The 13,074-nt window shown below is 50.2% G+C and overlaps 1 protein-coding gene across 3 annotated transcripts in view; it reads left to right on the plus strand.

Moving 5' to 3' along the window:
• Nucleotides 1–13,074, plus strand: part of LOC116947902 (uncharacterized) — a 136,815-nt gene that overhangs the window by 70,508 nt on the left and 53,233 nt on the right. For all 3 annotated transcript variants that reach the window (XM_076071151.1, XM_076071153.1, XM_076071152.1), the window contains exons 18-19: nt 726–883; nt 7,744–7,935. In XM_076071151.1, the coding sequence (XP_075927266.1) occupies nt 726–883; nt 7,744–7,935 (350 nt within the window). The remainder of the gene's footprint in view (nt 1–725; nt 884–7,743; nt 7,936–13,074) is intronic.

The raw sequence follows: 13,074 nt of genomic DNA on the forward strand, positions 1-13,074 counted from the left end.
TGACGATGATAATGTTGATGATGTTCATGATGACGATGATAATGTTGATGATGTTGATGATGACGATGATGTTGATGATGACGATGATAATGTTGATGATGTTGATGATGACGATGATGTTGATGATGACGATAATAATGTTGATGATGTTCATGATGACGATGATAATGTTGATGATGTTGATGATGACGATGATGTTGATGATGACGATGATAATGTTGATGATGTTGATGATGACGATGATGTTGATGATGACGATGATAATGTTGATGATGTTGATGATGACGATGATGTTGATGATGACGATGATAATGTTGATGATGTTGATGATGACGATGATGTTGATGATGACGATGATAATGTTGATGTTGATGACGATGATAATGTTGATGATGTTGATGATGTTGATGATGACGATAATAATGTTGATGATGTTGATGATGACGATGATGTTGATGATGACGATGATAATGTTGATGATGTTGATGATGACGATAATAATGTTAATGATGTTGATGATGACGATGATAATGTTGATGATGTTGATGATGACGATGATAATGTTGATGTTGATGATGACGATAATAATGTTGATGATGTTGATGATGACGATGATGTTGATGATGTTGATGATGTTGATGATGTTGATGATGACGATGATAATGTTGATGATACTACAGTGGCAGCGTGCTGGGCCCCCCGCCGTTGTCGTTGCGTCGCCGCAGGCTCGTGGTGAACTCGGCGACGTCGCGAGCCCAAGGGGCCGACTCCTGCCAGGACGCTGCGGCGGAGTTCGTGTCGGAGATCGTGGCGACGCTGCGGACGCAGTTCGAGTGCGCCCAGATGAGCATCCTGGAAGCCTCCATGACCATGCCCATGCACGGTGGGTAGTACACAAGGAGGCACCGTTGACGTCAAGCTCCGGTCATCCTCACAGCAGCAGCTATTGGCTGGCCTTCTAACATAGACGGTCACCGCATCGTGCACTTTCAAATGCGCGTTTGCGGCCGTCTGGAATGCTCTTCCCTCTGATATTAGGAAGCCACTGGAGTTACGCGCTTTTAAATATAGATTGTAAACTCATTTCTTTAGAACTACTTTTCGTGTTTAGTTTGTTGTCCTTTCCCCGCACCTCCCATTAGCACGGTTGGCTACAAACGGTGCGAAAGAAGTTCAACATACGTACATACACAAACAAGCGGTAGAGGCGCAGCCCCAAAATCGCCTGCTCACGCCACTGCTGACAAAAGGGGCTCGGCTGTGGTGAGCCCTGGAGTGAGACGTGGTAATGCCCTTGTAGAACCGGGTGTTTTGGCCTACTCCAGCACGCTGGGACGATGTTTTGGAAGCGGTGGGAGTTCTCACGCTTGACTCCACTGCACGCGACCGACCGATTGACTCACTGCGAGCATAAACTTTTTCACGTTTTGTCTACTAAGTTCATGAAAGTGGCGTTCGTGAGTGGAAACGTTCTTTGACTAATGTTGGGATAAGTGTGGTTCCTGACTGGATGTCAGAGACCATAACATCACCACGCTGGCAGATGTTGGTCTTCTTCTTCTCTAAGACGTCATCATCATTGTCGTCACTGTCAGGACTCTGTTACACAGTTCCCATGTTTATTCATAAAGTGTATACAGAAATACACTCAGCCTTATAAGGCTGTATGAGCCACTTTTAAATATATGAGCACCGATGGACTTGTATGATGGTCCAGATTTTCCCAATTTTATGCTGCCTAAATAGATTTTTTCACAGAAATTAAAATAATTTGCAGTCCTTTGTCACTGTTGTGTGAAGGCTCCGTGCACCATGTTGGTCCATGGGGCTTGTTTGACCATACTTCACCACGCTTGTCAGCATAGGCCGGTGTGCGGGATGGGAGGGGCCCACGACCAGTTCGTATATAATCGCTCGCCATCGACGCGGTGTGGATTATCCTCGGTGCAAAAGTAGCTACATATGATGCTATGGGCCCCACACTTTCAAGGGCCCTGCACTTAATGCTTTCAAGCTATCAATTCTGGTTCAGTGTTTCTGCACTTGCTCTATTACTATAGCACTATACTGCCTTCAATTTTTATCAACGACTGGGTGTTTAAGGTTAGCGATTTGTCACATTATCCGGCTGTATAGCAAATGAAAAAAAATACAATTACTTTACTTTATCAAGTTAAACATTTGTGTTTTTATATCTGTGTTTTTTTTTTAATATTTAGAGCCCCTTTATAACATATGCTACAGGCCTCGCACTAACGTAACCCGGCACTGCGCCAACGTTAGCCCGTGGTCGGGAATCGAACTCGGCGCGCGAGGTCCGCAGTGCAGAACTGACGATTGGCGACGGATTCCATCGCTCCGCATGGCAGCGGCTCGTCGGCGAAGCGGCCGCCCGCTCGTTGGCACTGGCGGCGCTCGACCTCCACTCAGAGCGCCAACCAGCCGTGTAAAACGTTAACTTTTTTTCACCGAGCGCGCAATAATGTTTGAGCGTAAGCAAATGTGTAGAAACAAAAAAAAGCCGTGGCTATTTACTCGACTTGGAATATTTATTTTTGGGGGAGTAAATTCACGTAACCCCCTTTTTGTTTTCCATAAGCATGGCTTTCAGGTGCTGTCACAAGTGCATGGTGAGCCCACTTCCACACTCGTTAGGACAAAATGAAACATGTGAGTGGGAGCTGTCAGAAATGTACCCGACAGGCATTTCAGCGGCACTGACGATCCGCAATATCACAGAGTGAAGGCAAAGTCGACATTTGGCCGCCCGCCGGGCGTCCGGGCGAGGCTGTGTAGGCCGGGATTCGTAGCCGATTTTTCTGCCAAAAAACGCTTTAGCTTGGTGTGAGAAAACTTGGCGGTGTCGCGCATGTACACGAATGTATTAAGTTCTACCACGTTTGATTTTTGTGGTTAAAAACATCCAAGTGTGAAAAATTACAATATTTTTTCTCCCACCCCCACGTTTTCCTTTCAAGTGAACAGAATGGGCCTCATTGTGCCTGCCAAATGTGCCGGGTTTTCCGGATGGGTTGCGCTAGTCTCCTGCTCAAAGAATTTTCTATTCAATTATTTATAAGTCATAAACCATTATACATTTGCTGTGCCCCTTGTCTGGTTACTGTGGCTAAAAGCGGCAATAGCGGCAGAGTGGCCCTGATTTCCACAGCGTTCCTTACGATCCCAGAGCAGACCATCAGGTGGTTTGGGGGTGGGGGGGGGTCCTGGAGGAAATGTGCTGCTCGTGGTTACAGCCCCACGCGAGAGCCGCCCCTGCCTTTGGGCAAAATTATCTGGAATGCGATACTGGCGATTAGGCCTAATTACCTTGCATTTTGGACCCTCCTGCTGTAATTGTGCATTAATTGGATCCACGGATTGGGCCCCTCCTCTTCCTTTTCCTGTCGGCACTGGCACGAGGCCTCCCAGTTGGCGACCGGTCATAGCCCCTCCGCGGAGCGGGTGTCGGGAACCGTTAGGTGCGAGGCGTGTGACGCGAGGTGTGTGTCGCAAGGTGTGTGACGCGAGGGCGTGTGACGCAAGGGCGTGTGACGCGAGGCGTGTGATTGCGAGGGCGTGTGATACAAGGCGTGTGACGCAAGGCGTGTGACGCAAGGCGTGTGATGCGAGGGTGTGTGATGCGAGGGCGTGTGACGCAAGGCGTGTGACGCGAGGGCGTGTGACGCAAGGTGTGTGACGCCAGGTGTGTGACACGAGTTGTGTGACGCCAGGTGTGTGACACGAGTTGTGTGACGCGAGGCGTGTGACGCAAGGCATGTGACGCGAGGCGTGTGACGCGAGGCGTGTGACGCGAGGGCGTGTGACGCAAGACGTGTGACGCGAGGGCGTGTGACGCAAGGTGTGTGACACGAGTTGTGTGACGCGAGGCATGTGACACGAGTTGTGTGACGCAAGGTGTGTGACGCGAGGCGTGTGACACGAGGCGTGTGACACGAGGGCGTGTGACGCGAGGGCGTGTGACGCGAGGGCGTGTGACGCGAGGTGTGTGACACAGGGCGTGTGACGCGAGGGCATGTGACGCAAGGCGTGTGACGCGAGGGCGTGTGACGCGAGGTGTGTGACGCGAGGTGTGTGACACGAGGCGTGTGACACGAGTTGTGTGACGCGAGGCGTGTGACGCGAGGCGTGTGACGCGAGGCGTGTGACGCGAGGCGTGTGACGCGAGGGCACGCGTCCAGGGTGGCGCGCGACGACGGAGGCGCCACTGCCATCGCATCAAGGGTGTGCCATCCAAATGCGGGCGCGATGAACGTCGGATGTTTATCTGCGGTTAGGGGATGTAATTGATGCCGGGATTTTTGGGGGGTTTTTAGCGCAGAAGAGATGTCGTACAAATCGGCAAAGGAAAGAGAAAACCACAAAACATATCCAGTTAAAAGGCTCCTTTGAGTTGAGTAATTTCACTTAACTACCCGCAAAGACAGAATTGTGTTCAACAAAGTGGTTTCCATGGATATATGAACTCACGGGTGAGGCTGAGAGTATTGGTATAAAAATAACGTTGCCAAATTTTAAGTCAGCGTAGGCTTTGGTGAAATGTTTTTCATATTATGTTTCTCATGGTCATGGCATGAAATCGTCTCTAATGTCCAGCTAAATGTGCTGCCTAAGTCTTTTAAAGTTTATTTTGAACCCCGGGGGTAGGGTGACGGTACAGTGGATTGAGCACTGCGCCATGAACCCGGTGGCATGAATTCGATTCCCTAATGTGAGTGTTAAATGACATGTTAGTTTCTATATTTTCGCACCGCTAGTTCCACCCACGGTGACCATTGTGGTGAAGTATGGTTGAACAGCCCCCATGACTGACACGGCATGGGGTAGGCTTTAATCCAGCAGTGGATCTTGACAAAGGGTTGTACATTTTTATATTTATCATGCAAATAATAATGACCAGTCCCGTCGTGGTGTTAAGGTTATGCACAAGTGATTGGTGCCGATCCTAAGCCAGAACTGGGCCATTCCTGGGCCAACAGAGCCTTGCTCCCAGTGCTCATGGGAATGACGAGTAAGGCAACCGATGTCGCTCTGAGAGGACCAGGAGAATCGGGCTCGAGTTGACTCTGGAGTCGACCTGCCGACCGGCAAACTCTTGTGAACACACTGGTGTCGCTGGATGGACAGAGGCGGGGGAGGGAGGTGTACTTTATTAAACGCTCCCTATTGTTTCAACTGCCACGCCGGGGGATCGAACCGGCCGACCTATCGATTTGCCACGGCGAGTGCCCGGAGCGTCATTGCATCGCGGCAGCGACACTCTACGGGCGAGGGCGTTGGATCAAATGAGCGGTGCGGGATTCGTGAATGGCAACCGGGAGAGCCGTTTTGCAACCTCCACTGCCGGTGGACTTTCATCGCCAATCGAGCGGTGGCTGTGTGGAGTTGATGTTTAAAATTTGTCTGCTTCCAGTGCAGGGCAGAAAAAATTGCAATCATCCAAAATATTGGTTTTGGGCTTCCCAAATATACGTTTTGGCCATTCGCTCACACACAATGTTGCCGGCACCCTGGAATGTTGCGGGCCAAATTTGTCTTCGCGTTGTGACGCTTTAGAGAAAATCTCGCTTTCCGTTGGAAATCTTGGTCCGCACCACGGAGCAGCAGTTCTCTCACCGCGTTGTTTTTCTAGGCGTGTGACAGCTGCGTTTCCAGTGTTCGGTGGCTGATTTTGGCTGGAGTCGTGGCAATAACTGAAAATATCAGTGCCTTGATGTAGCTGCGTTCGCTCATTGTGGAAAAAAAGCAATGTAATTGCATGCTGTTTACCATCTTGAGACGCGTTGAAATTTGATGTGATTAGTTTCTTAGCGCACATCAAGAAGGCAAGACAAACGCCTTTACGGCACCATGAGGTTCATGTTTTCCTTCCATTTAGGAAACACGTTTTCTTTGTTGTTCTGCGTTTGTGAAACGTTCTGCCTCTGTAAATCCAAAACGTTCGTGACAAGAATGGCACAAAATAAAAGCACTGATGAAAACCACATTGTAATGAGTAATGTTTTGGAATGTCGGGGCCAGTAATGAATAAATGCGGTATACGGGGAAGGCTTCAGACTCGGGCCCTGTGCGTTGAGACCTACGTGTTTAAACTTCACGAAGCCACGTTATTATTTCAATAATAGAGGGGTTTTGTTTGGGGTTAGATCGCGTAAATATAAATGTGTCGTTGAACCCGCCACCACCCGACACAGCCAATTAGTAAGTTTTGTCACGTGAACAGAACGTGCCAATTCGTCACGAGTACATCACACCGGTTGTGTGTTGGAGAGAAAATCCACAACATTTACAGTCTGAGCACGACGTTTCGCCAGTAATTACAACTAGCTTCATCAGGCGGACAGCAGCCAGATTTGTGGAGAAATCATCCTGTCTCGTTCCTTAAATAGAGGGGTAGATGCGATGACGTCACTTGTGAGCCCTTCACGTGCTAAGGGGGGGGGGGGGGGGATTAATGAATGCATGTCAATGACAATGGGTATCCATTGCCGGTTGGGTTATTTCTATGGTAATCGACAAACATTATGCATGCACCTATGCATGCACATTGTTAACTACTCATATTTATTATCAGAGTTGTCTTTTTTGTTTGCATTTTGACTGCTTGTGTTGTGGTCATTGCAAACATGATGCCTTGAATAAAGGTGTCAGTTTTTGTGCCAGTTGAAAGGGTAAAACCTATTCCTACTCATATTTACTCGATTAAGTGTTAAACACTTATTATTTGTCTCGTACTTATTTGTATTTTGTAACATGCATAACTCAAGAGCGGTGAAACGGATTATTGGGAGCAAGGGTGTAGTGGTTATTAGCAATACTGCGCTGTAAACCTAGTGACCTGAGTTTGATTTCAGAGTACAGCTCCTCTCCTCCCCCGCCCAATCATTTACACCAACCCGCATTGACCAGCGTGGTGAAGTATGTTCAAACAACCCTCATGACCATCACGATTTGGGGAAGCTTTCATTCAGCAGCAGCGAATTGATATGGAGATTCAAATTAATAATTGTTATTATATTACTAATGATTAACAACATTTATTATTTACTAAGAATAATATTTATTGTTTTTTAATCTCCCATGTGTATATATTAAGTAGATCGTAATGTGTAAAGAATCCTAGGCAAACCAGGAATAATACAAAATATTCAATTGTGGCTGCAGAATTCTCTTGTGTTTAATGTTGTACCCTGTACCTTGTGTTTAATGTTGTACCCTGTACTTTTCTGTGGGTTTAGGACACAAGGCCATTTTATAAAACATTGCCTTTTACATATGTTATCATATTAAGATTGGTAACATGTGTAAAATGTTTTATTGACGGTGTTATTTGTGAGTTTCGGTGTCTGTGGTGAATCATACCTTGCAAGGACCACTGTTGAAATTATTCCCGTGGGGGAGGGGAAAGTTAATGATCTAGCCTCTCATTGATTATCTGGGAAAATTTTTGTTGTGAGCCCTCCACCACCGGACATAGCCAAACAATTCAGAGTGTCGCTTGTGCCACAGTTGAACGTGGCTATTTTTATTGTTTCAGCCTGAAGAACAATTCTCACAACCAACTTCAGCATTTAGAAACGAGGTTTCGCTTGAAACTGCATCAGGCAGCTTCAGGTCAGAGACCAAGCGGTCAGAATAACCATCGTCTCCTGTGTGTCACGACATCACAGGAGCCATAGAAGTGGACATCCATCTAAACGACGGCCCAACTCTTCTGTCTTGCAGGAGCGATCGTGGCGCTGCGTCGGTGTCTCACCGAGGTCCCGGAATCTCTCGTGCTCTTTGGAACCTCCCAGAATTCCGCAGCGCGGCGCGGCCTCATCCCCAGCCTGGTCGCCATGGCCGCCGCCATCTCGCGCTTCATCCTGCAAGTGCTGTACGGGGCGCCGCACGGGGGCAGCACCGACCTCGGCACCGGTGAGGAGCTGCGGCGGAGTCGTTCTGCTCCGCTCTGCCGTTCCCTCGGGAGTTACCCTGATAACCAGGTTACCCCGATAACCGAGTTACCCCGATATCCGGTTCACATCGATAACAGAGTTACCCCGATAACAGAGTTACCCCGATAACCCAGTTAAACCGGTAACCACTTTATACCGATAACTGATTTGCACCGAGACCAATTTACGATAACCGCATTAAATTGATAACCGATTTACACTGATAACCGATTTACGCCTATAATATAATCGATTTCCACCGATTACCAATTCATGCCGATAACTGATTTACGCCGATAACTGATTAGTCTTCTCTGCGGTGCGTCTCTCGATGCTGCCCTTGGAGCACTGCGGAGCGTCCGGTTGCAGCTTCTCCGCCAATGTCCACGTTTGGGATCCGCGAGCACAGCGGGGACTGTTGCAGCGATGCGTCACGCACGTTCGTCTCTCGATTTTCATTGTCGGGTTCAGTTTTCCCAAAAGCCTCTCGAGTTCGTCATTTTGATCCCGAACCACCTTCTGATTGTTTAATTAAGTTGTAAGTTTAGTTTTTGTCCTTTTGTATCTCGAGTCCAACTTTGCGGCCTTCTCTTTATTCGAGAAACAAGGGGGGAGCCACGTGGGTTGGAGAACATAGCGCAGGTCATAGAAAGTGGGCTTGGACAGGAGACATCGCCAGAAGGGATGATGGCCGGAATAACTGCTGCTGAACTATTTTAACCTGAACCTAGACTTGCCCAGGATCATCCCCCTTTCACAACCCACATTGACCAGTCTGGCGAAGTATGGGCAAACAACGCCCATGACCGACACGGCGCGGGGGTGCTTTTATCCAGTACACGGATGCTATTAATGTGCGCTTTCACACACACACACAAAACACAACAAAGACTCCCGTATAGGCGTATACCGTTTGAACAAATACACACAGATATGAATACCAATACGATGCACAAGGGGGTGATGTGGCCAACATTACCCCCGGCTATCTTTGTCTCTATAGAGTTGGACGTTTCCACCGCCCACCCACGCTCTCATTTCGTGGCTGATTCGTGACCGCCTTTGGTGTGAGCCATGGCCAGGAATTCAACTCGAGCCTCCGTGGTCGTGAGCACACCCACGGTGCCGAGGAGAAGCGGGATCACGCCTCGGAGACTGAAAAGGCATTCGGTGGAACGTTTTGTCCGCAGCAGCAGCAGCAGCTTGTGTGCCTGCTTTAGAACACTGCCTCATGTTTCCAATAAACGTAGCCCCCTGCATTCCTCACCTCTTGAGCAATAATAGGAATTGATGTTAGAAAGCGCTACCCCAACAGCAGTGTAATATATATATGGAAATGGAATTTTTATTTGCAACAACACGTCAAGGATGTTATAAATAGGAGTGCTAAATCATTGCGTTGGTTCCGCTGTGGTGACGACTGAACGGGTTCATGGAGAGCCGTGCCTCCAGTGGCCACCGGCAATCTCAGTTTTCAGCGTGACAGTTCTTGTTGTTGTTGTTGTCGTCGACCCTCTTCTTGTGGGCGGAGACCGCGGCGGTTGTGTCAAAGTACGTCTTGACAGTTGTTGTCGTTGTGCCGCATGAACGTCTCTCGGACACGGGGCTCTCATCGTGAGGCCGCGCGTCCGCCGTGTAAGTCACCCGGCGATGGTACAGCGCGGTTAAGTCACCCGGCGATGGTACAGCGCGGTTAAGTCACCCGGCGATAGTACAGCGCGGTTAAGTCACTCGGCGATGGTACAGTGCGGTTAAGTCACCCGGCGATGGTACAGCGCGGTTAAGTCACCCGGCGATGGTACAGCGCGGTTAAGTCACCCGGCGATGGTACAGCGCGGTTAAGTCACCCGGCGATAGTACAGTGCGGTTAAGTCACCCGGCGATGGTACAGTGCGGTTAAGTCACCCGGCGATGGTGCAGCGCGGTTAAGTCACCCGGCGATGGTACAGTGCGGTTAAGTCACCCGGCGATGGTGCAGCGCGGTTAAGTCATCCGGCGATGGTACAGTGCGGTTAAGTCACCCGGCGATGGTACAGTGCGGTTAAGTCACCCGGTGATGGTGCAGTGCGGTTAAGTCACCCGGCGATGGTGCAGCGCGGTTAAGTCACCCGGCGATGGTACAGTGCGGTTAAGTCACCCGGCGATGGTACAGCGCGGTTAAGTCACTCGGCGATGGTACAGTGCGGTTAAGTCATCCGGCGATGGTACAGCGCGGTTAAGTCATCCGGCGATGGTGCAGCGCGGTTAAGTCATCCGGCGATGGTGCAGTGCGGTTAAGTCATCCGGCGATGGTACAGCGCGGTTAAGTCACTCGGCGATGGTACAGTGCGGTTAAGTCACCCGGCGATGGTACAGCGCGGTTAAGTCACTCGGCGATGGTACAGTGCGGTTAAGTCAGTCGGCGATGGTACAGTGCGGTTAAGTCACCCGGCGATGGTACAGCGCGGTTAAGTCAGTCAGCGATGGTACAGTGCGGTTAAGTCACCCGGCGATGGTACAGCGCGGTTAAGTCACCCGGCGATGGTACAGCGCGGTTAAGTCAGTCGGCGATGGTACAGTGTGGTTAAGTCACCCGGCGATGGTACAGCGCGGTTAAGTCACCGGGCGATGGTACAGCGCGGTTAAGTCACCCGGCGATGGTACAGCGCGGTTAAGTCAGTCGCGGCAGGTCGTGTGTGGCAGGGTAAAGTGTGGGCACTCCCACCACGGGTGGTCAGCGTGGAAGAGTAGACCAAACACCCTCCAGAGCTCGCCTCTCCTGGGGCGCGGCCTTATGTTTTGTTAAATCTTAAATGCGGCGTGATTTTCGGTCTGAAATCGCTGCACAAATGATACGTCACACACAGTGGTTGTTGAAAAGACGTTGTACCAGAGTGGACACTGCTTGTCTGCTGCACAGGTAGAGGAACATTTGTTGATGGTTGTGAAGGCCGCTGGACAAGATTGCCATTTGATGTTCCCTGCTGTTGCCCAACCGGATATTTTTGTTCCCTTAGGCTGGGTGGAGCAGGAGTCACTTCCTGCTGTCTCTTGGCAATCAGAGCAGAGTTGCGGTGCAATTCGGATGTCAACCGATTTGCATATATACTTTTTGAGCATTTAAAATTAAAAGTTGAAACACGCTGAGATCTCGTAAGAACGTCGGTTGTTGAAGCACATGTTACCGTTCAAAAGTCCTCGCTGCTTCCACGTTGTGTATGACATTGAACCTGCCGAAGAAAGCAAAAAACCAACAAAGCGGTGTGGAATTCTCGTGAGGAGGTCGCGCAAGGTAGCGGCTTAAGGGTTAAAGCCACACATCCTGTGTCACCCTTTGTAACCGGAGCACTTTCAATCGTGGTATTTGTGAAAATGCAAGTAGGGTGGCTGAGCTCGACAATACCCACGACAACAACAGCCTAAGACGTGTTATCCATTTACTTTAATAAATAACACGCTCGGAACCACGGCAAAGCGATCGCATGTGGGCAGCATCAATCACGCAGCACGGTGGCCTTCCCGCAGTTGATGTCATCAATGAAGGTTTTTTTTTAACAAGTTCTTTCTTTGCTTATCTCTACGCCCCTCGCCCACGCAGCAGTGTCCATGAGTTCACCACAGTCAGTCGATTGGTAAGTTGCGTGTGACGGGGTAAAGTGTGGGTGCCCTCGCCTCTTACAGCATGTCCGGCCAGCATAGAAGAGTAGGCCAAAGTCCCCCCTCAGGGAGGAGGTGCCTCGAGAGCTCTCTCTGGGGTGGATAATGGTATTTGAGTTGAAATACACATCGCAGATTTGATTCATATAGCGGCAACTAAATGCGACCACATCTCAAGAATCTCTACAGGAACGGTGGGCAAAAATGTGCCCGCATTTCTAAGAAGTACAAATCATGTGAGAACACTAATCTTATTACGGGCGAGAAGCGGCCTATGGGTTCCGTTTCATGTGAAATGCGCAACAGCTGCACAACAAGAAACATTTGTGGGCAAATTTTTAAATTGGTTGCTTCTTTGTACTAAGCAGCAGATTCCAAAGCTGTGAGGCACCTCTTCTCTGTGCACATTCAATGCGACATGCATTAACCTGGAAAACGAATACGTGTACATTTCTACGTATATATGTATGCCACCATATTCCGTTATACTGTGCTTCAAGAGAACGAATACGGCCGTTCAGCCGTTGCGTTGGGAGGAGAGTGGGACAGCAGGATCGGGAAAGGGCAGGGAAGCCGGGACGGACGGGGAGGCCGCCGCTCGCGACGCGCGGGGGCCTGCATGGAGTCACACCCCCACATGCCTGCATGGAGTCACACCCCCACATGCCTGCATGGAGTCACACCCCCACATGCCTGCATGGAGTCACACCCCCACATGCCTGCATGGAGTCACACCCCCACATGCCTGCATGGAGTCACACCCCCACATGCCTGCATGGAGTCACACCCCCACATGCCTGCATGGAGTCACACCCCCACATGCCTGCATGGAGTCACACCCCCACATGCCTGCATGGAGTCACACCCCCACATGCCTGCATGGAGTCACACCCCCACATGCCTGCATGGAGTCACACCCCCACATGCCTGCATGGAGTCACACCCCCACATGCCTGCATGGAGTCACACTCCCACATGCCTTCATGGAGTCACACCCCCACATGCCTTCATGGAGTCACACCCCCACATGCCTGCATGGAATCACACCCCCACATGCCTGCATGGAGTCACACCCCCACATGCCTGCGTGATGCCATTCCACTGGACTTGACTTGTCTGAAAAGTCCAACGTTTCCGAGCGCCAAAGCACCATCCTGCAAAATATTACAGAGCCGTGGCATCACGGCTACAGCGTGGAACAGGGACCCCTCGGACAGCGCTGTGGCGGTGTGTGTGGCCCGTGTAGCTCGCTACTCCGCTGCCCACGCTTGATTCGTGGCCACGCGCGGTGCCATCGGGAAGTGGTGTTTGAACGTCGGTCTACCACCCGGCCTCTAGTGAATAGCTGGTACAGTGAATACCTAGTACAGTGAATACCTGCTACAGTGCGTGAACATCAGCGGTGGGGGGGACACAAAGGCAGCCGGATGTGAATCCGGCCGCACGACTCGCTCGTGCCGTGCGCCGTGTTTGTGCGCGCGAG

This window comes from Petromyzon marinus, chromosome 31 (assembly GCF_048934315.1).
Source record: "Petromyzon marinus isolate PM22_M1 ecotype Great Lakes invasive population chromosome 31, UKy_Petmar_22M1.pri1.0, whole genome shotgun sequence".
Taxonomy (NCBI): Eukaryota; Metazoa; Chordata; class Hyperoartia; order Petromyzontiformes; family Petromyzontidae; genus Petromyzon; species Petromyzon marinus.